The following is a 24,915-nucleotide window of genomic DNA, read 5'->3' on the forward strand; positions in this document are numbered from 1 at the left end:
AAGATGGCGGCTGTTGGTGTTAACCTCACGGCTCTCTCTCTCTCTCTCTCTCACCTCGTTAATATTGTTACTACAGCGATATCTTCTCTATCAATTCTGTCTCTATAATATATACAACACTGCATTCGCCGGGTGATGGAGAATATTGAACAAAAATTAAAAATTATCAGCGAAACTCCCCCCCCCCCCCAACACAGTGTCTTCGCGTGTATTTAAATGTTTCTTCCTTCGTCATATTTGTAATAATTTCCTTCTGCCATTTCAAATGAGCTTCAATAGAATCATTAGCGCAGCGGACAAAATACTTAGCAGCATTTCTTCCCGGTTTCCCTTTCTGTGTTGAGATCCCGCCCAAGTCAGCCTTTCATTTTCCCAGGGTTTCATAAAAGGAAGTAGTCATCAAATACTGGGGGCTTTGATGTCCCCTAATTCCTTCCCCTCCAAATTTCGAGTCAGAAACTATTATTACTTCTATTATTAATAAGAATAATTTCGAGAAAAAAAAAAAATTGTTGTTGTTAAGTATGCACGAGACAGAGGCACCTTTGCCTTTCCTACCCAATCCTACGTCGGCGCTTCTTTTCCATACCTCTTACCATAAAGACCTCCACCGCAGAATTTCCAGATTCTCCCCCCCCCCCAGTCATGGCAACACGGTCGTGTGTCTCGCCATAATTTCGTTCAGATTGTTTTATAGTTGATACATAAACGAGAGGAAGTTGTGTTGGAATTCTGTTGCTAATTTCTCAATTGACAATGATTTTCGTTGATGTCAATATTTCCTCCTATATTTTTCTTGTCTTCGTCTTTCACGAATTATTATCATTCAATGTCCAAGCAGCAGCACATGGATTTCTGCAGCAGCTGATTGTCGTCGACATTCTAGAATATTAGATAACTTTTCATATCCCAAATATATCATTTGTAATGAGGAGAGATGGGATAATAAAGAGGTTTTAGGCATGCCAACCTTTATTGTAGCCGTTGTAGGAACATTAAATTTAACATCCACCTCGTTTTATTCACGGTTGGAATATAACTCCCCCCCCCCCCGAAAGAAACTATTAAAATGTTTACGTCTGTTTCATCAGTATATATTTGACTACGCAGAGTTCAATATCTAATAGCATTAACCTTTATAAGTTGGCTTTGATCGATTATATACGCAGAAGCATATGTTGTGTATTAACCTCAATACAACCTCCTCTCATTTTATAATCCTCTGTATAATAATAATAATAATAATAATAATAATAATAATAATAATAATAACAATAATAATAATAATTTTCATTTAGTATTTTACAAAATGGCTTTCCTATAGAAATGGTTATCCAAATTAGTCGGTTTCTATTTTTTCTTTGTTCTCTATTAGGTTTTTGCATCTCATTAATAAAATACAAATCAAATACTAAGGATTTGGCTCAGTTAAAATACTGGATTCGATCTAATAAACTACCAATTATGTACATGGGGGGGGGGGGTCCAATCAGTTGTCTCATGTCGGTTCGACATTTCGTTTGTGTTCTACCCATCCTCAATCATATTGGTACCCTGTGTGTATTTAAATGTTTCCTTTGACTACGACTACCAGGGGTCACTCCAAGAATCCACTGGACATAATAGGTCTGGTGGATCAGGGCTTACTTGGGGTTAAACAGCATTTCCATCTTTGCCTCTCACTGACTAAAATGGCTGTTATGGGTAAATATGGACATTGGAATGGCTGGGAGAAACAGTAGAGCACCAGATTTCCGTTTTTTCAGTGTCATCCCTCAACATTCCATCCAAGCTAGATCGAGACAATAGAACCAGTTGGGTTTATCCTGACTGATGCCCCTTCTGCAAATTTCTGGCCTTGTAAAACTGTTGTTGTTGTTAAAGTTGTAACCTAGCAGAATCGTTATGGCACTAGATAAAATGCTTAGTGGTATTTCTTGTTGACTTTACATTCATCATCATCATCATCATCATCATATGTCCGTTTTCCATGCTGGCATGGGTTGGACGGTTCAATTGGGGTCTGGGAAGCCAGGAGGCTGCACCAGGCTCCAGTCTGATCTGGCAGTGTTTTCTACAGCTGGATATCTTTCCTAATGCCAACCACTCTGAGAGTGTAGTGGGTGCTTTTTACGTGCCGTCGGCAACAAGGAGCTAGACAGGTGGCGCTGGCATCAGCCACAACTACAATTTGATTGTGGTTTGATTTGATTTTGATGTTGATGTACTTGACTCAATAGATCTCATCAAGCACAGCATGCCACCCTACAATCCAAAGGGTACTTTTGAGTGGGCTGCTTATGCAACACTGGTGTAGGCTACAACTGTGATCTCTCTTTGTCTGGTCTTTTCAGTCACAGCATATCTGCAGAGGTCTCGTTCTTTTGTCATTGCCTCTCGTTCTAATGTCATGCTTCATCACCTCATCCCATGTCTTCCTGGGTCTCTCTCCACCACGGGTTCCTTCCACTGTTTGGGAGTGGCACTTCTTCACACAGCTCTCCTCATCCATCCTTAGTACATGACCATACCAGCGCAGACATCTCTCTTGCATACCACATCCTATGCTTCTTATGTCCAACATTTCTCTCAGGGCGCTTACACTCTGTCGTGTGTGCACACTGACATTACACATCCAGTGGATCATGCTAGCTTCATTTCTTTTGAGCCTATGCATGTCCTCCAGTCACGGCCCATGTTTCACTACCATGAAGCATGGCAGTTCGCACACATGCATTGTACAATCTACCTTTCACTCTGAGCGAGAGGCCCTTTGTCATCAGTAGGGGTAGGAGCTTTCTGAACTTTGCCCAGGAAATTCTTATTCCAGTGGTAACACTCACTGAGCATTCCCCCCCCCCCCCCCCACTACAGACTTGGTCACCTAGGTAGTGGAAGCTATCAACTACTTCTAGTTTCTTCCCCTGGCATGTGATGGAATCTGTTTTCTGAGCATCTGTGGTGTTTATTGCTCCTGTGCATCTGCTGCACATGAAAGTTATCTTCCAGGTTAATCTTCCTTTGATGTTGCTGCACCTCTTATGTATCCATTGCTTACACTGGGTACATCTTATGGCGTTTCTACCTTAATCTTTTCTACAGATCTACCTGAAGGGGTGTGTGATGTGTTTGCCTTCCTACTTACTAGGACCTTGGTCTTTGTGACATTGACTCTAAGGCCCTTCGATTCTAAACCTTGCTTCCACACCTGAAATTTCTGTTATGAGGGCCAGGTCTTCAGCATAGAGGTGCTCCCAGGGGCAGCCTGTCTTGAATTCCTCTGTTATTGCCTGAAGGACTATGATGAATAAGAGGGGCCTGAGGGCTGATCCTTGGTGGACCCCTACTTCTACCCGGAATTCTTTACTATACTCATTGCCAACCCTGGTCTTACTAATGACACCCCTGTATAGGGCCTGTACAGCCCTTATTAACCATTCGTCAATCCCTATTTTCTGCATCGCCCACCAGATAAGGGATTGGGGGACCCTGTCAAAGTCTTTCTCCAAGTCCACAAAAGCCAAGCACAGAAGTTTATCTTTGGCTAGGTATTTCTCCTGCAGTTGCCGTACCAGGAATATAGCACCAGTAGTGCTTCTACCTGGGGCAAATGCTTCTCAGGTCTATTTTGCCTATCTTCCTTTCCAGGTCAATAAAAAATGTACCAGTTGAGTAGTAGTGGGGCAGGGTCAGTGGAATCAAGTTATCCCCTGGTATTGTGCCCAAAATTAGAAGCCATTATTATTATTATTATTATGGTGAGCTGGCAGAATCGTTAGCACATCAGACAAAATGGTCCTCTTTGTGTTCTGAGCTCAAATATCAGCAGGTCACCTTTGCCTGTCATCCTTTTAGAGTCCATAAAATAAAGTACCAGACAAGTGCTGTACCAAAATTTGACACTGCTATTGTTGTTCTTATCATTCAAAAATATCAACAGTTTTCTTTGTGTTGTCTAAATTCAAAGTCGATCAATATGGTATGTGGGAGAATATAGTATAATGTAGTCGAATGACTAAATTCAATGTTGGTTTATCTCCCATATATTCACATCATGTATGGATTGCTTATAGAATCGGGTTTATGTGAGACTAATAGATTCTGCTTTCTTTTTTTTAAAGAAATGATTTGGTATCTCTGTTATAGCAGTGTTTTATTTAATATTTTGTATATTTTCCTATTGTGAGATTAGTTAGAAAGGTTGTAGGGATTTGACAAAATACCTTGTGGTATTTATTGTCATTTATGTTCTGAAGTGAAATCCAGCTGAGGTTATCTTTGCTTTTCATATTTCCGTGTTAAAATACCAGCCGATGAACACTGGAATTGATTTAATCAATCCTACGTCTCTCTCAAATCAAGATTTTGTGCTTAAATCAGAAATCAGTATTAATTCAAGACTTGTCACTTTTTGTTTTATTTTCTACATATTACAAATTTTGCTCAACTCCAGCCATAATATCAACAACCAAACCACCCATATGGCCACGTTCATATTTAAATATAAATCTATTTATATTATCACTGGTGACATGAGATCTTAATTCATTATGACACAGCTAGTTTACTAAATCCTAATTAAAACAAGCAATCAACTCCTCATTAGATGGCTAAATGTCAATGATTTAACTATCTTTCTGCTATGGCTACCATTTCACACCAGTTATTTTGTCTTTTAATTTCATTTTTCTATCTCCCAGAATTTCATTGGCTGTCCCTTACATAAATATTGTCTGAAGCTGTCCACCTATGATGGACATCTGTCTTAAAAATAAACACTATTCTCACACTTGTAAACTCTTATTAGTACCTTTTGTTTTCTGATTATTCTTGGTAGAATTATTTCTTGGTGGTTATTTTATATAAAATAATATTTAGTGGGTGGGAGGGAAGCTGAATGTGATTAGCAAACTAATATTTCAAATTGTTTATTTACATCTCTCCACCAGCATCATATGACACTCCTTATGACATCATATGATACACTGTCTTATCTCTTGCATGCTGCATCCATTCACTCATCTCTGCTCCAGCATCTCTCCAATCTCACCAGACTTGCCTTACATTGTGCCTATGTTGATGGTTGCAGCCTTAAAGTTTTGGAACCCGTGAGGAGTGTATTTTTGGTAGAGCTGTTTGATGGTGTCTGCACCTGTGCTAGTCGTTGGTAGATTTATGCACATGATTTTTGTTCTTTCATTTCATTTGCCATCATTCATTTTCCATCGCTTGCTGCATGTAAACTCTATATGCAATTTACATTCGTTATTAATAAATATTCCTAATGGTGTTAACATTACTGATGCTATGGGTGTTTGCTATGACTTTTTTTTTTGCCATCATTTGGTGGGTTGTTGGCAGGGTTCTGATATCGGGTGGCTCCAGTGGGTAGCTGTATTTGTTTCATGAAGTGTACGTTCTGTGGGAGGATACAATCATATAAATGGTGGCAAGTTGGAAGCAATTTTACTAATCAGGGGAGTGAAGTAAGGTTTGTGGGAGAGGGTGGGGTTGCATGGATGCCTTGTGAATGTGTGATGGTCAGCTGGAAAGTTATGGAAGTAAGTAGGGCAAGGAAGGGAAAGAAAAGAGGGTAGTTTAACATGAGTTAGAGAAGGAAACTTGGTAAAAAGGTTAAATTTAACAAATTTGAATATAAAAAGTATTAAGTGAATGAATATGGAAAGTGAAAGGCAAAGGAAAAAGTATTGGTTTTCTTTTATTGTTTGATGGAGATACATCAGCTTTGACAAACAGATGATCTAAATATCTGACAGCAGTTACTCAGAAGACCAATATTTATTACCATTTATTGATCTTATTAAGCAATGTTTCCTAAAGTTATATCAATGAAGAAGTAGTTGACATACAATTACTTCTAGTCACTTATTAGATATCACTAGATAAATCTAACTAATTATTATTAATTTTACCTTTAATATTATCTGGTTAGCACTAGGGTTAAGGGTTAAAATTCACATTTGACTTTGACATGTATTAATTTTTGTTGAATGTTTGCTATGTGGTCTACTTCAAAAATAAATAGGATTGAAAGTCAATTAACACTGAGATCATTGGAAAGTAATTTCAGTCTGTTAGATAGAAATGTTTTGAAGTTAATATTTAAACTCATTATTTTTTAAAAATCCAATTGTTTCTACTTAGTTAATTGTAAGACTTCTCTATTTTTCTTCATGTTTTTTAAAAATCTTCTCAAGAGTTTTCATGAAATCTTATTTTTGTATATTTCAGCTGAAGTTGGATATGTACAAAGTAAAACTTGCTGAAGGTGTTTCTTTGGAGAAGGACCAACTGGTGAGTACTGAGTTTTGGGGGAAAATAGGTGAAAAATAACAAGTTAATTCTTGACCAGGTAACTGTTTTGAGTGAGGGTTATTAGAAAGCTAAATATTTATTACTTCTTTAGTCTCTCCTCAGCTTCTCGGTTATTTGTACTAATTTAACATTACATGGCTCAGATTTTATTTATTGTGTATGTTTGTTTTCAGGGACTCCACTCTTACATAAAAAAAGAAAATTCATTTCTCTAATTTGCATTCAGTTGAATAAAGATAGAAGAAAGATATGTAGGCACAGATGTGGTTGCCTGGTTAGAAGTTAGCTCCTCAACCACATGAATTTGGGTTCAGTCCCACTGTCTGGCACTTTGGCCAAGTGTATTACGACACTGTGCTGACCAAAGACTTGTGAGTGTATTTGACAGAAATTGAAAGAAGCCGAACGTGTGTGTGTGTGTGTGCGTGCGTGTTACTGTCTTGACGTCGCATGATAGCTGTGAGCGAGTGTTACCATCATACAAGCAATGACTTTCATTTCCAATCATCTGTAAAAACTTGTCTGACCATGGGGGAAATATTGACGAGGGCTGGTGACATGAAGGGCATCCAGTTGTAGAAAATCTGCTTTATAAATTCTGTCCAACCCATGCAAGCATGGAAAAATGGATGTTAAAAGGATGTTACTCCTGATATTTTCAATTACTCACCAGAGTAATAGATATTATTTCTTTCTCAAGTAGCCAAAAATGGTTCCTAGTTTGTGAAATGAAAAATGAAAATGACATCTGTTTAAATTGTCTTTTTAATGGTTTGATCATTTTGTGTACCCCTTTTGAAAAAGGAGACACTGTACAATATGGTGCAATCTTGAATTTTCGTTAGATGACATATCAGACTCTTGATACAGTAGACTGATTTTAAAGAAGATTCTGTATTTATTGTAGCATTTCCAGTTGACATGTTTTGTTGAATGTAATCTTCAAACCTTCATCATCTCCATTTAAAATCTCTGCTTTCCGTGCTGCCATAGGTTGGACTTTTTATGTGAAATAATTTTTAACTCTGAAGTTTCTCAAATTAGTTTTAAAATTTAAATTTAATACATCAAGCTGGATAAGGTTTTATCCATGCAAGAAGTGCCTTGTAAGTGCATGCTTTTGTGTGTGTGTGCTATAAAAAGGCCGGCCAGCTGTCACTGATGGCTGAGTATACCTTGATAAACCACTATATTTTGCTTACAGTTTTAGGTACCTATGTAGTGATCAGTTGAGCTGGACATCCTTTAACCCCTCTCTTTCTTGACTCAGTGGAGCATTTGTGCATGTGGAAGGAGTGAGGGTTGCACCAGTATTCAGTTACTACTCATTACGGCTGACCAGACTGGAGCAATGAGAAATTAAGTACCTTGCTCAAGAGCACAGTGTGTAACCTTGACCAAGAATTGAACCCACAATTCTCTGGTCATGACTGAACTCCTTAACTACTAGGCAACGCACACACACACACACACACACGTGTGTGTGAAAGAGAGATGAATTCATTGTAGTGATAAGGTTTCATTAGGGCTCAGTTCTCAGCGCCTTTTTCTTATAGTCCTCCAAGCCATCACAGAGTAATTTAAGACTTTCTGTCCCTGGGAACGTCTGCATGCTGATAACTTAGCTCTTGTACTCGATTCTGTAGAAGAATAGAAACAACAATTCCAAGCATGGAGGCCAAACTTGGAATTGAAGGGCACTAAGGTAAATTTAAAGTTTTTGTAAGTAAGAAGGAAAACATGGCTCGTATAGCATCAGGGAAATGTTTGTGACCTACCAGCCAAAAAGGAGTTGGTAGAAATCCCAGAAAGTATGCCTTGTGTAACCAATGGACAAACAAGAAGTGTAGAAGGATGATAAGCAGGGTAATAGAAAAGTTAGATTTTATATGCAGCAACTGCAGGGAGTCTATGACATTTACTCCCAAGGATAATTACACCTGAGAACAACAGGTGTAATTTCTAGCATTGTAGGTGTTCTAACACCCTCTGACAATTATGGTTTTCCTTTTTGGTAATGCATTGCTAAACAGCTGCCTAATTTGATTATCATATATATATATATATATGAAGGGCTTCTTTTGGTTTCTGTCTTCCCGATCCATACAAGGCTTTTAAAAAAATTTGGCAATGGGGCTATAATAGAAGAGGCTTGCCTGTGTGCTGCTGAGTGCGTGACTGAATTTGAAATCTCATGCTTCAGAAGAGGACTTTCTAAACATACGGCCATATTTTATACATACCCATGTGTGTGTGTGTGTGTGTGTGTGTGTGTGTGTGTGTGTAACCATTCAGAATGAGATTTCTAACTAGCATCCAACTTTCTCTTTCTTTCTCCTTACTGCAAACATTTTGCACTTTTTCAGTATTTCTTTATTGTTATTGATTTTTCATATTTCGAAACTGTTCCTTCCATTCAACAAAACTAACACTTGGTTACCTACAATTACATATTGTTAGCAATGTAATCACATGACATACGGGAACAAGTCTAGAACAGAACAAAAGAAGACCTGACATCATTTGTGGTCTATTTTATCAAGAATTCTGCTCTGAACATTCATTTTAGTCCATTGTAAGTTTTACGCAACATCGTACTGGCTGCTGTGGTTACTGCATTGAAGTAATGATACATTAGAGGTTAAAGAGTGCAGCTCTTGAAGTTTGTGGATTAATATTTTCCATAGAAGCACTTATTCAATATTGTGTTTTATATATATATATATATATATATATATATATATATATATATATATATATACGAGGCTGGCTCTTGTGAATTACTGGTACAATTTTTTGCCAGCTGAGTGGACTGGACGATTACTGTGTAACAATGCACCGTTGGTTTTTCAAACTTACGATTGTGAGCCAAACACCCTAACCTCTAAGCCATTATTTGCCAACAGGTATCAGCTGACAATTGCATAATCTATTGTTAACACAAACATACACAGATAAGAACATATGCACATACACACTCAAACACAGCCACATAATGTTACGTATGCATACACACAGTCTATTCATTGTATACATACACACATGCATATATATATAAATACACCCACACATCTGCACAGATATCAGCAGACAACTATAGTCTTATATTGTTAACACAAACATACACAGATAACTCACACACACATGCACAAAAATACACTCATACAGGTACGCCTGCATGTGCATGCACACAGTCTCATACAGTTATGTGTGCATGCAGTCTCGTACAATTACACACGCACACAGAATACTTATAGTTACACGCATACCACATACACACATACTCGTACAGTCATGTGTGCTCTCTCACACCCACAGATACAAGCAGACAATTAGCACCATATTTTTCATTTATTTTTTTATTGGAATGCTAAAATCTTTGTAGAGCTAGTCAAGAGAGGGGGAGGGTATAGCAACTATAGCAGATTGACAATGTCAGTCTTACCAAACCGATTTTATTAACATACATACACACACACACATATATATATATATATATATATATATATATATATAATATACATGCACACACATATATATATATATATATATATATATATATATATATATATATATAAAGCACATTTGAAGCGTTGGGTCTCCTGGAGGCAATGACAAATGACGGAGATCTTTGGCAATATGTTGTGCTTGAGTTGAAGACCCATCAAACCAAGTGAAATAGTCGTGGAAGATAAGATTCTGGTGACATGTAAAAGAGCCCATTCCACCTTTGAAGTGGTTGGCATTAGGAAGGGCATCCAACTGTAGAAATCATGCCAAATCAGACTGGAGCCTGGTGCAGCCCCTCAGCTCTAGTCAAACCGTCCAACTCATGCCAGCATGGACAACAGACGTAAAACGATGGTGATGATGATATATAATCTCATTGAACATCCCCTTTTTCCGTACTGGCATGGGTTGGAAAGTTTAACATGAACTGATGAGTCACAGGGCTGCACTGAGCTCCATTGTCTGCTTTGGCATGATTTCTACAACTGGGTGCCCTTCCTAACACCAATCCCTTAACAGAGTGTACTCGGTGCTTTTTTCATGGCACCAGTAATGGTGAAGTTAACAAGCACTTGCAAGACAAGACCTCTCAACCGAGTGGAGTACAGAGAGATATGGAAGCATGATTGAAGGACAGGTGCCTTGCTGAAGAAGTGAATACATGGCCTCTCCATGTGGAGAGAGAGGGAGAGAGATGTGAGGTCAAGGCACAAGGTGAATACAAGAGAGAGGATGGGCATAGGGGGTAGTCTCCCCACCACATGGTTTTTGGTTTTTCTCTCTGCACATCATCTTTGGCAGATGTCTTCTCTTGTAGCCCTGGGCCAACTAAAGTTTTGTGAGTGTATTTGGCAGACAAAATCTGACAGAAGCTCCATTGTTGGTGTGTTTGTGTCTACTTGTCTTGACATCACATGATATTTGTGGACAGGCATCATCACCATCATACAACGTTTGTTTCCATTTTTCTGAATACATGTCTGACCAAGGAGAAATATTACCTTGTGTGGAAACAAATGAGGGTTGACAACAGGTAGGGCATCTTGCTGTAGAAAATCCACTTCAATAAATTCTGACCCATAAAAAGTGAAACTGATGATCTGTAATCAACTTACATTATTTTAAAATCATTATTTTAAAGAATCTTGATTTTGCGTAACTTCAAAGAGTAATCATTGTGTTAATCAGTTTTAAGATTTTAATTAGAGGTTTTGACAAAATGAATTGAATTTATCTAAATATTGTATTTCTTTAAACAGGAAGCAATTAACAAGTATGGTGATGTTGCTTGTAACTTGGAATTTGCAAAGGAATTGCTTAAACAATTTATGGCCCTTACTCAGGATGTAAGTATTATTATATTTTGTTTAATGTGATAACTTTTAGCAACATTCTGCTATTTACATACTTGATGTGCGATTCTACAATGAGTCATATTTTTTCTGGCACTTTCTGGTTTTTAACCTCCATTTTGTTGCATGTCTGTTGACATTGGGAAAAGGGTTCCTTGGTGGAGATTGAGAAATAGTATGAGAGTTACAATCTGAAGGGCCATGGAAATAAGAAAGTTGTTTTTTTGGTTAATCCATTTGTTGTTTTATTTTTAACTAGAGTACACTTGTCTTAGATTGTTTTATTGCATTCAAAGACTTACAAGAACCACCTGCCACTCCTAGATGGGATATGCTTAATTGAGGGATGTGGTAGGTTAATATTTACCCAAACACCACTGACTACCAGTACTTCCAGCTTACCCAATGCTATTCCACTGTAATGTTATTTACTCCATCATCATTATCAGTTGTGGGTTGGCAGAATCATTAGTGCATTGGACAAAATACCTTATATTTATTCCAACTCTTACATTCAAAGTTCAAATCCTACCAAGGTTGTTAAGCTTTGCTTTTATACCTCAGGCCAGTAAAATAAAGTCCCAGTCAAGTATTGAGGTTGATGTAATCATTTAACTGCTCCCCTCAGAATTTTTGTCAAAGTTTGGAGATGACTAAAATATGCCTCTGTAGTGTATCATTGGAGGAAGGAATTTTGTTTCTTGTTCTTTTTAGTCCTTCATTGTCTTAACGATTGGTCTCCAGATTAAAAGAAAAAGTATTTGTGATGGCCAGAGGGATAGTGCAAGACATAGGGAGATTTATATAAGGGTTGTCTTAAAAGTAAAGCAAAAGTGGACATCACTTTTTTTAACTGACACAGGTTGTTCAGATTGCACATATTGGTGAGGGTAACTCTTTCACTATACCAAGTTATTATACAACTTAGTCTCCATTGTTGCAAGTGATACATTTGTGCCATCGTTGAACCCAACCCTCAGATTCTCTTTGAAAATATCCAGATGTGCACTTGTACATCCACTTCTTCACGGCTACTTTCACTTTCTCTTTGGGATCAAATCATTGTCTCAAAGAGTGTCCTTCATTGGACTAAACATGTGAAAGTTGGAGGGGGACACACCAGATTCAGTCTGTACTACAGTAGATGGGGAGACCACTGACCAACCCAGTTTGCTGATCTTCTGATCTCTTGCCAATGATATGTATGGTAACACATTTGTCATGGTGAATGTAGATCCTTTAAGCTATTTCTGTTCTCAATGTATCATTCACTGTTCACAGTACAGTTGTGTTCAAGCAAATGAAACATGGTACCACTGTCACCATGGAGGTTTTTATGCCATTCCATGGACCGATCCACCATTTCTGGATCATAAAGATACACCCATGTTTCATCCCCTGTCGCCAAATCAGAAGAAAAAAAGTCTTCAGATGCTTCCTGCAGATTAGAGCAGACTCCCACTCTTCTCTCCTTCAAATCAAGAGTCAACTGTCAAGGTACCCACTTTACACACGTACACTCTCTGCTACCCAAAAGTCTTCCATCATCTTCTGTAATGTAGGACGTCCACTGTGCAGTGGTGCAGCCATCTTGTGGTTTGTGACTCATTTGTCCATGTGACTCAATTCGTCCAATCACTGACAAGTCATGTCGATAGTCACAGATGATGCTCCCCCCCCCCCATTGTGTGGTTTGTCTTCAATTCTGCTTTCTTCTTCTTTAAACTTTTTATCCATTGATGCATATTACTCTTGTCAATGGTGTCATCTCTACAGCCTTCCCTGGATGTTGGACAGCATGTGCTCCTTTGAGAACATTGCCTCTGCTTGGAACCCTCATCTGCCTTCAATAAAGAATGATAGGAAGATGAGTCACTCTCTACCAATGTGTGCAAGTTGAATGACCTGTGGTCAGTGAATAAAAAAGTTATAACCATTTTTGTATTATTTTCAGGACAACCCTCATATATTTGTAAGGAGGTTGTGTTGTTGAGGGAACAAATATAGGAAGACTATCAAAACTAATTTAATATATGATGATTGAAAGATTTTCTTAAGTTTTGAAATGTATATTTTTTAAAACCTGTATTGTTCCATTATAAAAAACAGTTACAGATGAATGTCTAAAGTAAAACTCCCTCTTTATTTAGCCCACATTAATATGACTTTTACCTCCTTTTTATCATGGTTTGTATTCTATTTTCTAATTTCCAATGACTAGCATGGAAAGCGGATGTTAAACGATGATGATGAACTAGCTAAACCCTCCATTGTCTCCTGTGTTGAGTGTTGTTCCTTCAGTAATATTTATTAAACAGTCATTGCTGTTGTTTTTTTTGTTGTTTTTTTTACCTGGATACAAGATTGGGTAGGGAAGTTGTCTCTTTTATCTTTGTGGAATGTCTAATTCTAGAACATTTCTGAAATTTCTTGTTACTTAGGCTGAAAAGCTCTTGAAGAAACAGATGAAGAAAGAACGAGCTGATAGAATTTTAAATGAACATAAACGGCTGAAACAGGTGTTGTTGATCCAAAACTTGTTGGACAGTTTTGGAATGGAGCAGGTTCGCAATGATTTCCGAAATGGCTGGCATTCAGCAGTTGTAAGTATTCATATAGAACTTAAGTAAGTTGGGATTTGTGAAAAAAGACATTATTGTATAAAGTCAGAACCAAAATTTAGTTTCATTTCTAACTTACTGAAAGATCAATTAACTTGATTAATTTTAATATTCTTTTAATTTGAATCTTGTTATTTTACAAATTTGCAAAGACAATCTTTGCTTCTTTGACATGTCTAGGTAGGCAGGGTTGCATGGTTTTTGGGGTTCAGTCTCACAGCATCTTGAACAATTTTCTTCTGCCAAAGCTTCAGATAAGCTAACATTCTGAGAGTAAAATTTGCAAGACAGAAGCTTGATAAAAGTCCATTGGAGAGACTGGTCTTGTTTTTGGGTTGAAGATTTAATCCATTACCTGTCCTTTAGTGAAGTCCACTTTGTACTTTACCTTCTCTCACACCAGTCTCAGAGAACGCATAAACAGTCTTCATTGCTCTTCCTTCTCTGTGTTGAGGAAACATTACAAAACATAGATTAGCTGAAACTGTAATTTACGTCAAACTTATGTTGATTTATGAATTTCATTGTCAAGACTATAGAATGAAGAACTAGTCAGGTTTTGTTACTTCTCAACATAAAGCATTGTTGATTCCACTTAGGTTTGTTGTCAAAATTACAAGATGTTTTCTTTTACTATTTTCATCAGTCGTGCTTGTCGGAATATTTTTTTTTAAAGGATTCGGTTGATGTTTATAAAGTTAATTTTTAATTTTTTTTTCAACAGGTTCTGACTGAAGAGAATCTGACTCAGCTGGATAATATATACAAACATATAAGTCCATCTCGAGATAATCAACAGGATTTTATTACTGCTTCTGAACATTTATGTAGCTTATTGGATGGCAAAGACAAAGCTGTTCTTGGCACCACTTATAAAGAATTAAAGAAGCTGATAGATTTAATTCTTGCGTGTGGCTACTTTGAAAATGCTCCTCGTTATGACGCCAATGGACCTTCAACAGAAGGTTAGTTGCTTCACTTCTCTCCTCCCCCCCCCCATTCTGTCTGTGAGAACTGCAAAGTTAATCAAATCATCCTTTTGTGTTTTTCATTACTATTTTCCAAATTATTTTGTTACCCACCCAGAACCTTAAATAGGATTTCTGTATAAAAAGTTCTCTTGATCAGTTTTGTTTATTAGAAGTGAATATAGATTTGAATATAAAGTGTTAGTGACCAGCTGCTAACAGGGATTGTCTTGCACAGTTGTTTAAAGAAGTACTTGTAATATACTGAGATATGTAACATCATTCCACTATGAATTATTTCTAGAAATTTGTGGCTTTGTATATGAAATGATTATTTGAAGTGGTGAGGTCTATAAAAGGAGGGTTAATTGAATGTTCTTTTTTGAAAAAATTACATTTGATTACATTTGTGGGTGTTTTGAGATGAAATATGATAGCATTGAAAGAAAGGGGTCAATCCCTATATACAAATTGACAGGGATCAAGGGATGTTTGTACACACAGTCTTTGACACCTTGTATTCCATACACTTATGGTAGCTTCTAGAGATGAGAATGTTCTTAGCATTCAATATGTGGGTTTTGCTCATATTCAGTGTTGTATGTATGCATACAACACTCTGATGTTACTTATGAGTTGTGATATGTACAGCCACCTGCCTAAAGCTTAATCTCTGCTTCTCCAATAGTGTCATGGATTTGTAAAATATAATCTAAGTCTTTAGGAAAGCTATACATAATGTTTGAACATCTTTAAAAACTTGTTATTCATAAGTTTGTTAAACCCAAGCATGGTTAATAGATTAAGGTAAGTAATAGTATTTTGTTGTTTTTTTTTTCTAAATTTCTGACTAAAAAACATTTTTTTAAAATGCATTGCTTAGGAAGTATTTCAGTAACTTTTTATCTGATCACTGTCGCACGAGTTCAAACCCATTGAAAGACATTATTGTGACCTGCGATCCTTCCTTTTAAATCCAGTCTATGTATAATTCAGTAAAGCTCCATTTTATGTTGTGGTGATAGGGTCTGCCCTGACTGGTGTCTATGGTTACATTCAGGACATGGAAGCTTTTCTTTTTTTTCCCAGAGGAGGTAGCTTTCAATGTTTTCAGATGATAGGTTACTGTGTTGAAGTGGACAACTGCAGTCATTCTGACTATGCATGCTTACACACACACACACACACACACTAATGAATGGTGATGTGATTGAAATCTTTTGCAATAATAATGTTCCAGATTTGTCTTTCATCATAACCTTGGGTAGACAAAAAACAAAATTAATGAAGTCTTGAACCTTTGGTTCAATTAATTTTAATAAAATTCTGAAGAATTTAGTATGAAAAAAAAACTTTGCTGTAAACTTGGTGAGTGGAAGATAACATGCAATTTTAATGGTAGGTTTTTAGTAAAAGGGAAGTTTGTATCCTAGAACCAGGAATGGTCTCAGTTGGATTGGTATTGAAAGGGGGGTAAACACTGGAAGAGAGTTCATGGGTACAACCAATTCTTGATTTTTTCCAAAAAAATGATTTAAGAATTAAAGTTCATAAACATAGATTATGGTGAGTTTTTGGTATTGTATATAGAATTAATGTAACTAAATATCGAGTACTTACTTTAGAGTGGTTTCTTTTATGATCACCAGTTCTGAGGATTGTTACTGTTTGGAAGTATACTGCACATAGATTCTGGGTTTATCATGTTGAGGTATACTTACACAATTCTAAACACAGTTTTTAATGAAAATAAAATATTTTAATTACTTGAAAATACATTGAGAATATTTTCACTCCATAGTTTAGTGATGAAAGACTGAGAAATGTAAGGATCAAATGATAATTTGATTTATCTCAGTTTTTGTGAGTTTTTATTGTCATAAGAGGGGTTATTTTTATTAAGTCTGTCCAAAATTTTGATTATTTTAGAAATAAAATGCACGAACAGTATTTAATTTGAGACAAGGTCATGAAAGGGTCAAGTGGTTCATCAAAGAAATATCTTTGTTAATCAGCTAGTAGTTAAATTATTTCATCATCATCATTTATTGTCCATTTTCCATGCTGGTATGGGTTTAAGCATGGTTTTTGTGGCTGAATGCTCTTCTTAATGCCAACGACGTAATAGAGTGGACCTTTTCTAATTAACAATATTAGATTAAAATAACACTTTTTGCTGCAGTTAAATTTCTGGAAAACCACATTGGATTTACAAACATAAAATGTTTTCAGTTATTGTAAATATCTGTTTATTGATAGTTAAAAATCTGTTTTGTTAAATCATAATTTCTTCTGTGAGATATTTAAATTTGAACACATTGCATATCAGCTCCTGTTGCTGAAAAATCCAGTGAAAAACCCGCGGAAGAACCAGCTACAGTTGTTCCTGTTGAAGTGAACCCAGCTGAGCTGAAGCAACACACAGAGGAAGTTGTAGCCCCAAAACTGGAACCTGAGAAACAGCCCGAAGTCATACTAGAACCAGTGGACAACAGGAAAAACAATACAAGACTGGAAAATCACATTGATAACGATTCTTCTTTCTTCACGACTGGCTCTTCTTTTCCACGTCATCGTCCTTTCCAAGAAATTGTTTCTTCTGTACAAGGAAGTTTTAACTTCTTGCAGGAATCTACCATAGATTTAGATTGTAAGTATGTTTTCTTCAAATTAGTTGTGTCAGAGATGAGAGAATGATATCAACTCAATTTTCATTGAAGCAATCTTGGGATGTTCATAAATTTTAGATCCTTACAATCATCCCATTCAGTACCTTATTTTTTGTGCAGTAATCTAAGTTTGAGCAGTTTAAATTTTGTTAGAACATGGTCTAGGAATATTTATAGAAACTAAATTTCAAATTCAAAACAAGAAGTGCAAATTGAAAATTAAAGAAAGAAAATTCTTCTGTATATTGAATATGAATGACAAAAGAAAAAAAATATTACCATAAATTTGGGATCACACCTTGCTTGATTGGTGTTGACCTGTTGTTATATTTGCATCTTAAATATATTTTCACTGACCCCATAACTACTCATTTCACTAACAAATTAACACTAAATCATTGCCATCTTAATTACAATATCTATAAATAAGAATTAATTAGTTATAAAAGATGAATTTAGATTTTCATTTAGTTTAGTATTTTGCTGCTTATAATGATCAACTGTATAGTTCTGAAAACCATTTCCATGGTTGAGTGGTTCTGTGGGATGTGGGAAATGGCACTCCATCAGTTGCGATGATGAGGGTTCAACAGAACAGCTCGCTTGTGAAATTATGGTGCAAATGGCTGAGTACTCCACAGACACGCATACCCTTAATGTAGTTCAACATGACACAGAATGTGACAAAGCTGGCCCTTTGAAATAAAGACACAACCCATTTTTGTCAGTTGAGTGGACTAGAGCAATAAAGTGAAATAAAGTGTCTTGCTCAAGGACACAACATGTCGCTGAGAATTGAACTCATGATTGTGAACTGAGTCCCCGAACCACTAAGCCATGCACCTTCACAGAAATAAGTTGTTAGGAATTGTTTCTTAGTTTTCCTTTGTTGTCATCCAAGGTTTCTTTTTTTTTTTTTTTTTTTCTTATAAAATATTTTCTTTGGTAAAACTTTGCTAATTAAAGAAATTTAATAGTGAATAATTTTTCCTGTTTTTGAAAGATTTTGATTTTCGTGAAAATGTGAATTTTGTTTTTGTAGCTCCACAACATATGGACCCCGCGGTAGTAGCTGCTCACCCGATGCCAGCAGTCCGACATGCACCAAATACATCGGTAGATGTTAACAGTCTCACTCAGGCAGGATTTGTTGCTCCTGGCTACGACCAAACTGCTGCTGCTGTCGCAGCAGTTGCTGCTGCACAATCTCAACAACAACAACAACAACAACAACAGCCGCAGCAGCAGCAACCCCCACATCAACCAGCACCACCACCACCACCCCCATCAACAACTGTGCCTGCTTCACATCATCCAGTGATTAAGTCTACACCTCAGCCAACTGTGCAACATGTGCAACAAGCACTTCCACCATCAGTGCAACCTAATTCAGCAGTGACATTGGATGTTGCATCTGCTAATCCAGCTCAGGCCCATGCTACAGCTCTCTTATCGACTACGCCTGCTGCTGCTGCTGCCGCTGCCAATGTGGTCAGCCAACAACTGGACTACTCGAACCAAGCATTCACTCAGAATGCAATTTCTCAAAATTTATCCACCGATTCTTTATTCCATTCGGTGGAAGACTGCCCACCCACTCACTCTATGATTGGCCAATCTGTAAACGATACTTCTGTACCTGCATTTGAAATTCCGACCATTCCCTTGCCAAACCAAACACAAGTGAGTAGATTTCTGTTCTCAACAATTTTGTTGGTTTCAGATTTGACATTTTTGTGAAAAGTAACAAAATTTAAAGCCTACAGACATAAAAAAAAAAAAAAGATTAAATACTGAAACTTCTTCCCCCCCCCCACTCCTACAAAATGCCTCATAGAATCATTCAGTTGTGTTAGCTTTGAAGAATATTTTTACTGTTTATTTTTGAGTAAAAGAAAACGATAGAATATAAGAATCTTCTGGGTTTCTTAATTAAAGATGAATTCTAGAAAGATTCATTTTACTTGGGGAATAGAATGTGATGGATGGACAGAGAAATAAAGCTCTTATTATATTCAAATGGACTTTTGATTTGTGGGAAAATAGGTTTATTTAAAATCTGAATTCGTTTTCAGAAATCCATGTTCTATCAAAAGATACGACTTCGCAGTACATAAATGTTACTTCCAGTCTCTTCCAAGTATTAATGATTTGTAGAAACATTTGCTGTTAGAGGGGAGATAACCTCTTCTCTGTAGTAAAGCTGATGACCGTCCAAGTTTGTCATTGTTTCCATCGACTGACTCGATTCAGTTATGAACTTGTTTACACTCTCCACACTAAGCTATGATGTTAGCCATAACTCAGCTTGCTTCACTCTAAACTGATCAGTTTTGCTCTTTTTTCTTCTTTTTCTTTTCTGAAGTACCATCCTATTACTTGGTGGTGTTTTTATATTGTGATTTGGATTGACCAGTGGCTTGTGGGTGCCATACAACCCATGTATTGATGAGAGTTGGCAATCGGTATAGCAACAAATTTAGTGTACATTTTGCCAAGGTTCAGTCCCCTCTTGTTTATCATAAGTCTTCTAGGCTGTAACAGAGGAATTTAAAACTGGTTGCTCTTGGGCGTTTCTCTATACGTATGACCTGGTTCTTGCAACTGAATTTATGTATGTTTTTGTGTTTTATACATACATATATATATATCCCTATGTATATGCATGCGTATGTGTGTGCACTCATGTTTGCATAGGCTGATTTGTTGGTCTTCTGCACTCTTCCTGTCTATGAAATTCCTCTCCTGACGAAGATATTGGTCCACCACTGGCTCAAGTCAGTTATTTATCCAAGGTGCTCTACAATGGTGGAAGACTTGGGAATTACTCAGGAACATTGAACAGAACCAAGACAGGAATATTATTTTACAAGCAATTGAAATTATAACTCTGTTTCCTCTCTGTTTTTGAACTTATTTCACCTGTGTACATTTAAATTGTCTCTTTCATGATTCATGCAGTATTTCTTCAATTATTAACATGTATCCTGTTTATGAATTTTCCAGTTAACAGATGGAGCTATCAGTCCTTTTGTGAAGGTAACTCTCTAATCTTTACTATACTACTACCCTACTTGGAGCCAGAAAGATCTTAATAGGTTTTTGTTTAATTGTACTATTTATAATCTAATTAGTTTATTTTGTTTTAAATTATGAAAATAAGTGTGAAGTCTGTGTAATGATAATTATTATTTTTGTGATTTTGGCCAGTATCAATTTCTTTGGAATCATTTTATTTTGATAATGACTATAGTAAAGGCATGAACATCACTGTTTACCATTTCCCATATCATTCAGAGACTTAATATTTAATTATGTAAATCCGTTTAATTACTTCTGGCTCCAGTTTGTTTATATTTTTATCTCATCACAACTGGAATAGGACGGAAATTGTACCATTCACAGAAACGTTATTATTTCCAGGATGCCAGCTCCCAGTCTCACGCTGTTAAAAAAATTACCAACTTAAATGCCAATGCAGCCGTATTCCAATCTATGAATGCCAATGCAGCTGTGTTCCAGCCACAACATACAGACGCCACCCCGAATAATGAAGTGAAGAGTCAGTTATCACCTCAACCTACAGATTACAATCAGGGTTGGTAAAGTTTCATGAAATTATCTCTGGAGTTTGGTTTCTGGGATTTGTTACAGCAATATGTATGTGCGCGCACGCACACACACACACACACACACACACACACACAACACTGTGTGTATATTTACAATATTTATGTCTACACAGTCTTTTGATTTCCAATGGATGTGAAATGATGATGATGAATCATCTTTGTGTCTTATTCTTGGGTATATCCAGGTTTCCTTACTGGATTGAAGTAAGAAACCTTTGTTCATAAAGTAAGACTAGTGGTGTCTTGTTATCCATTGTCGATGCACTTGGAAGTGAGGATTAGAAGATGTCATTGCTACATTAGTTTTAAAGACCTGCAATCTTAGTTAAAATCTTGATATGTATCAAGCAATGAGCTTAGTGGCTATATGTTGAGAGGTATGTATATATAGCTTCATTTATAGCGCTGGTGGTTGTATGTTGATATTGAACAATGACACCACATGACAATCATAAATTAGATCAGAATGATTGAAATGTTGTTGAGTTATAATTCATATTTTATAAACATACTTTTTAAAGAAGAGGAATATGGGAGATGGGACCTTTTTTGCGGGCACAGATTGGGCTCATGGATAGGGTCCTGTGAGTGAATCGACATAAATAGAATGCTTTTAGGACATCACTTTTGCTGTGACAGACTGATCTTGAGCTGCACAGCAAATTGCCATTATCTCAGTTGTTTGTTGTCTCCTCTGTGAGGCTCAACATCTTGAGATTAGCCTTCACCACCTAATCCCATATCTCCCTGGGTCTCCTTCCACAAGTTCCATTAACTTTGAGCAATCAGCACTTTACACACATGTCATCACCTGCATACATCCTCTGCCCATACTGGTGCAGTCTGCTTTCTTGCACATGACATTTGATACCTCATGCCCAATTCTCCTCTCAGTACATTTGCACTTTGCACACCCAGAAGAGCATACTAGCTTCATTCCTTGTTTTCACATATCCACTGCATTCAGGGCCCACATTTCACTACCATGTGGCATTGCTGTTCAACAAGCATCATACAATCTGCTTTTCATTCTGAGAGAGAGAGAGAGAGAGAGAGACCTTTTGCCACCAACAGTTGTAATAGCTCTCTGACATTTCTCCATTCTATTTTTATTCTAGCAACTTTATTTTCAGAAGAACCTCCCCCCACAGCTAATTAGGTCATCTAGGTAATAGAAATTCTCACCTGGGCATTCAAGAAAATTTACTTCCTGTATGTCATGCAAAGACTAGTTTCTTTAACCTTCCTGCAGAAAGGCCTCATAAAACCAGCCCCTTTTTGTTCATCTGCCAGTTATGATCAAAGAACATATGCAGATATAAAATGCTGTTGCTCTGTTTTCTGAGACTTAATTGTCCTATTGACCACTTTATCTACTCACCTTAACATCATTCTTGTAACTATGGCACGTATCTCATCCGCTTTTGTGCTGCCAGTTACTCCCCACTCTCCTTAGAACCCTTTCATTTTAACTCCATCCCTCAATTTCAACGTCATCCTTTTCTGCTTTATTTTCTACTGCTCACCCTTTTCTGTGTGTCTCAAGGCATCTCTTTCTCTCTCCTCAGACAGAGCTTAGGACTACCATATCTTTAACACCCTTCCATATCTGCTCTCATTCTCATTACCCTTTTATATCTACAGTCCACTGTCCCCACCTCTCTCTTTATACTCCCTTATACATCAGATCCTCATCACTCTCACCCCCTACTCTTTACTTTCTGATCTATCTACAGGATTACACTGCTGCTCTCCACTCCACCTGTACTGCTTCTTATCTCTCACCCTTCCTCCTTAGCTGCTCCTATTTCTTTTACCCCTACCCGCATATTAATGTTTACCATTGACCATCCCCCCACCCTTGTTCTTTTTACTACATTCACCTCTCTTCTCTCTCTCTCTCTTTCTCTCTCAAATGAACTTATCTACCCACCCAGTTCCTATGTTCATATTCTCTCTCATCTTCACTTTGTACCTTGAGTACGTGCACTGACACCCTGTCCCTACCATCTTTATCTCTCTTTCCAGTTACTCTCACCCACCCTTATCTAAGGCAGAGTATCCATGTGTCTTCTCCACAGCAAAATACTTGTCTCTCTTTCATACTTTAGCCTGTCTATGACAGGCATAAAGCCACTTCCCTTTTTACTGTAACCCCACTCATTCGAAGGGTCTTTTTCCTTGTGGCTTACTTGGCAAATTCACTGAGAAAAGCCCCTTGTACACACTGTAAAAGGGTTGGTGTTAGGAAGGGCATCCAGCTGTAGAAGTAATCGCAATGCAGACATTGGAACTCATTGGATCCTGCCAAACCACCTGACTCTTGCTTGCCTGGAATATGGTGATGATGATGATGATCAAAAGCTGATCACTTGCTCAAGGTGCTGCACAGTAGGACTGAACTTCAAACTACATGGTTGGGAAACAAGCTTCTTACCTTCACAGCCAATGATTTCATTTTATAATTATTCATCCCTTGTTATTTTTACAGATTATGTCAATAATATTGGGTTTAGTTACTGCTACTACTATTACTCCTACTACTATTAATAATATTAACAAGAACATTGAATTTGAGTGCATTTAAGCAGGTATATAGGTAACCTAACAAAATAGCAGCCAAACCTCTCTGATATAGCCTATAATATCTTAAAAATAAGAAGGGTAAGTTAAAAAATGTAACTGTAAGCAACAGATTTAGTGGATCAGGGCCTGAACTGGGGACTGAGCAACAAAAATAACACTAGACTCCCAAATGGATTAAAGGGTTGAAAAGAGGGAAACAAATGTTTCATGAAATTTTGTCCCATTTTTAATGAATTAAGTTGGTTTATTCGAAGGCAAAGAGTTCAACTCCCAGGAGAGTTGTTGTTTTGTGCCTTTAAATCTCATTATACACCACAATATTCACACTTACAATCAGCTTAAAAACTTCTTTCTCCTATATTCCTCTCTTTTCCCCTGCAAACTATCCCAGCTGATCATCAATATTTCTGATCAGAAGTAACTGTTCTGTTGCTTATGACACAGCACAAATCTAAGTTAATGTAACAAATAAAATGATTTGACTGTTGATAAAATTGTTTAATTACTGTCTAATTTCAGGAAACAGTTATTCTCCTGGATATTTCCCAAGAGGAAGCTTTCAGAATCGTAATTACCGTGGTAACAGAGGCAGTCGAAGTGGTTTAAACAATGGCTTCAATCGGAACAGTAGTGGTAGTAGTAGTGGAGGAAGTGGCGGTGGTGGTGGTGGCAACCGAGGAGCTTACACCAGGAGTAAGTATCTTCTCCCTTTTTTTTGGCTCGTTTAAATTGTTACATTAATGATTGATGTGTTAATTACAAATCTCTATAAACATGTAGTTAAATACTTCAAATAATGATTTCATTATCACCAACATAAATCAATAGTTTTCTTCAGCCAGTGCCACTTGACTAGCACCTGTGCCGTTGGCTTGTAAGAAGCACCATTCGAGTGTGGCCAGTGTCAGTGCCACCTGACTGGGTTCTGTGCTGGTGGCACATAAAAAGCACCCACTACACTTTTGGAGTGGTTGGCGTTAGGAAGGACATCCAGCTGTAGAAACCTTGCCAAATCAGACTGGACCCTGGTGCAGCCTCCTGGCTTGCCAGTTCTCATTCAAAACCACCCAACCCATCCCAGCATGGAAAGCCGACATTAAACAATGAATTTGATTGTGATGATGACACCAGTGAAGGCCTTGAACCAACTCACCACTCTCTCTCTCTTTTTGGTTGGAATGTTTAGAACAAGATACCTTAACAACAACAACAGCATGATTGATTCATTACTCGACTTGCTA

The 24,915-nt window shown here is 37.2% G+C and overlaps 1 protein-coding gene across 6 annotated transcripts in view; it reads left to right on the top strand.

The window, feature by feature from the left end:
- The window catches only part of LOC106881202 (uncharacterized), a 38,765-nt gene that overhangs the window by 9,640 nt on the left and 4,210 nt on the right, over positions 1–24,915 (top strand). For 3 of the 6 annotated variants that reach the window (XM_089359165.1, XM_089359166.1, XM_089359169.1), the window contains exons 2-10: positions 6,253–6,315; positions 11,106–11,192; positions 13,640–13,801; positions 14,544–14,784; positions 17,117–17,437; positions 18,499–19,139; positions 20,463–20,495; positions 20,862–21,054; positions 24,194–24,367. In XM_089359165.1, coding sequence (XP_089215291.1) covers positions 6,253–6,315; positions 11,106–11,192; positions 13,640–13,801; positions 14,544–14,784; positions 17,117–17,437; positions 18,499–19,139; positions 20,463–20,495; positions 20,862–21,054; positions 24,194–24,367 — 1,915 coding nt within the window. The remainder of the gene's footprint in view (positions 1–6,252; positions 6,316–11,105; positions 11,193–13,639; positions 13,802–14,543; positions 14,785–17,116; positions 17,438–18,498; positions 19,140–20,462; positions 20,496–20,861; positions 21,055–24,193; positions 24,368–24,915) is intronic. The other 3 variants (XM_089359167.1, XM_089359168.1, XM_089359170.1) reach the window with 1 other exon arrangement.

Source organism: Octopus bimaculoides, chromosome 11 (assembly GCF_046866305.1).
Source record: "Octopus bimaculoides isolate indiv1 chromosome 11, ASM4686630v1, whole genome shotgun sequence".
NCBI lineage: Eukaryota > Metazoa > Mollusca > Cephalopoda > Octopoda > Octopodidae > Octopus > Octopus bimaculoides.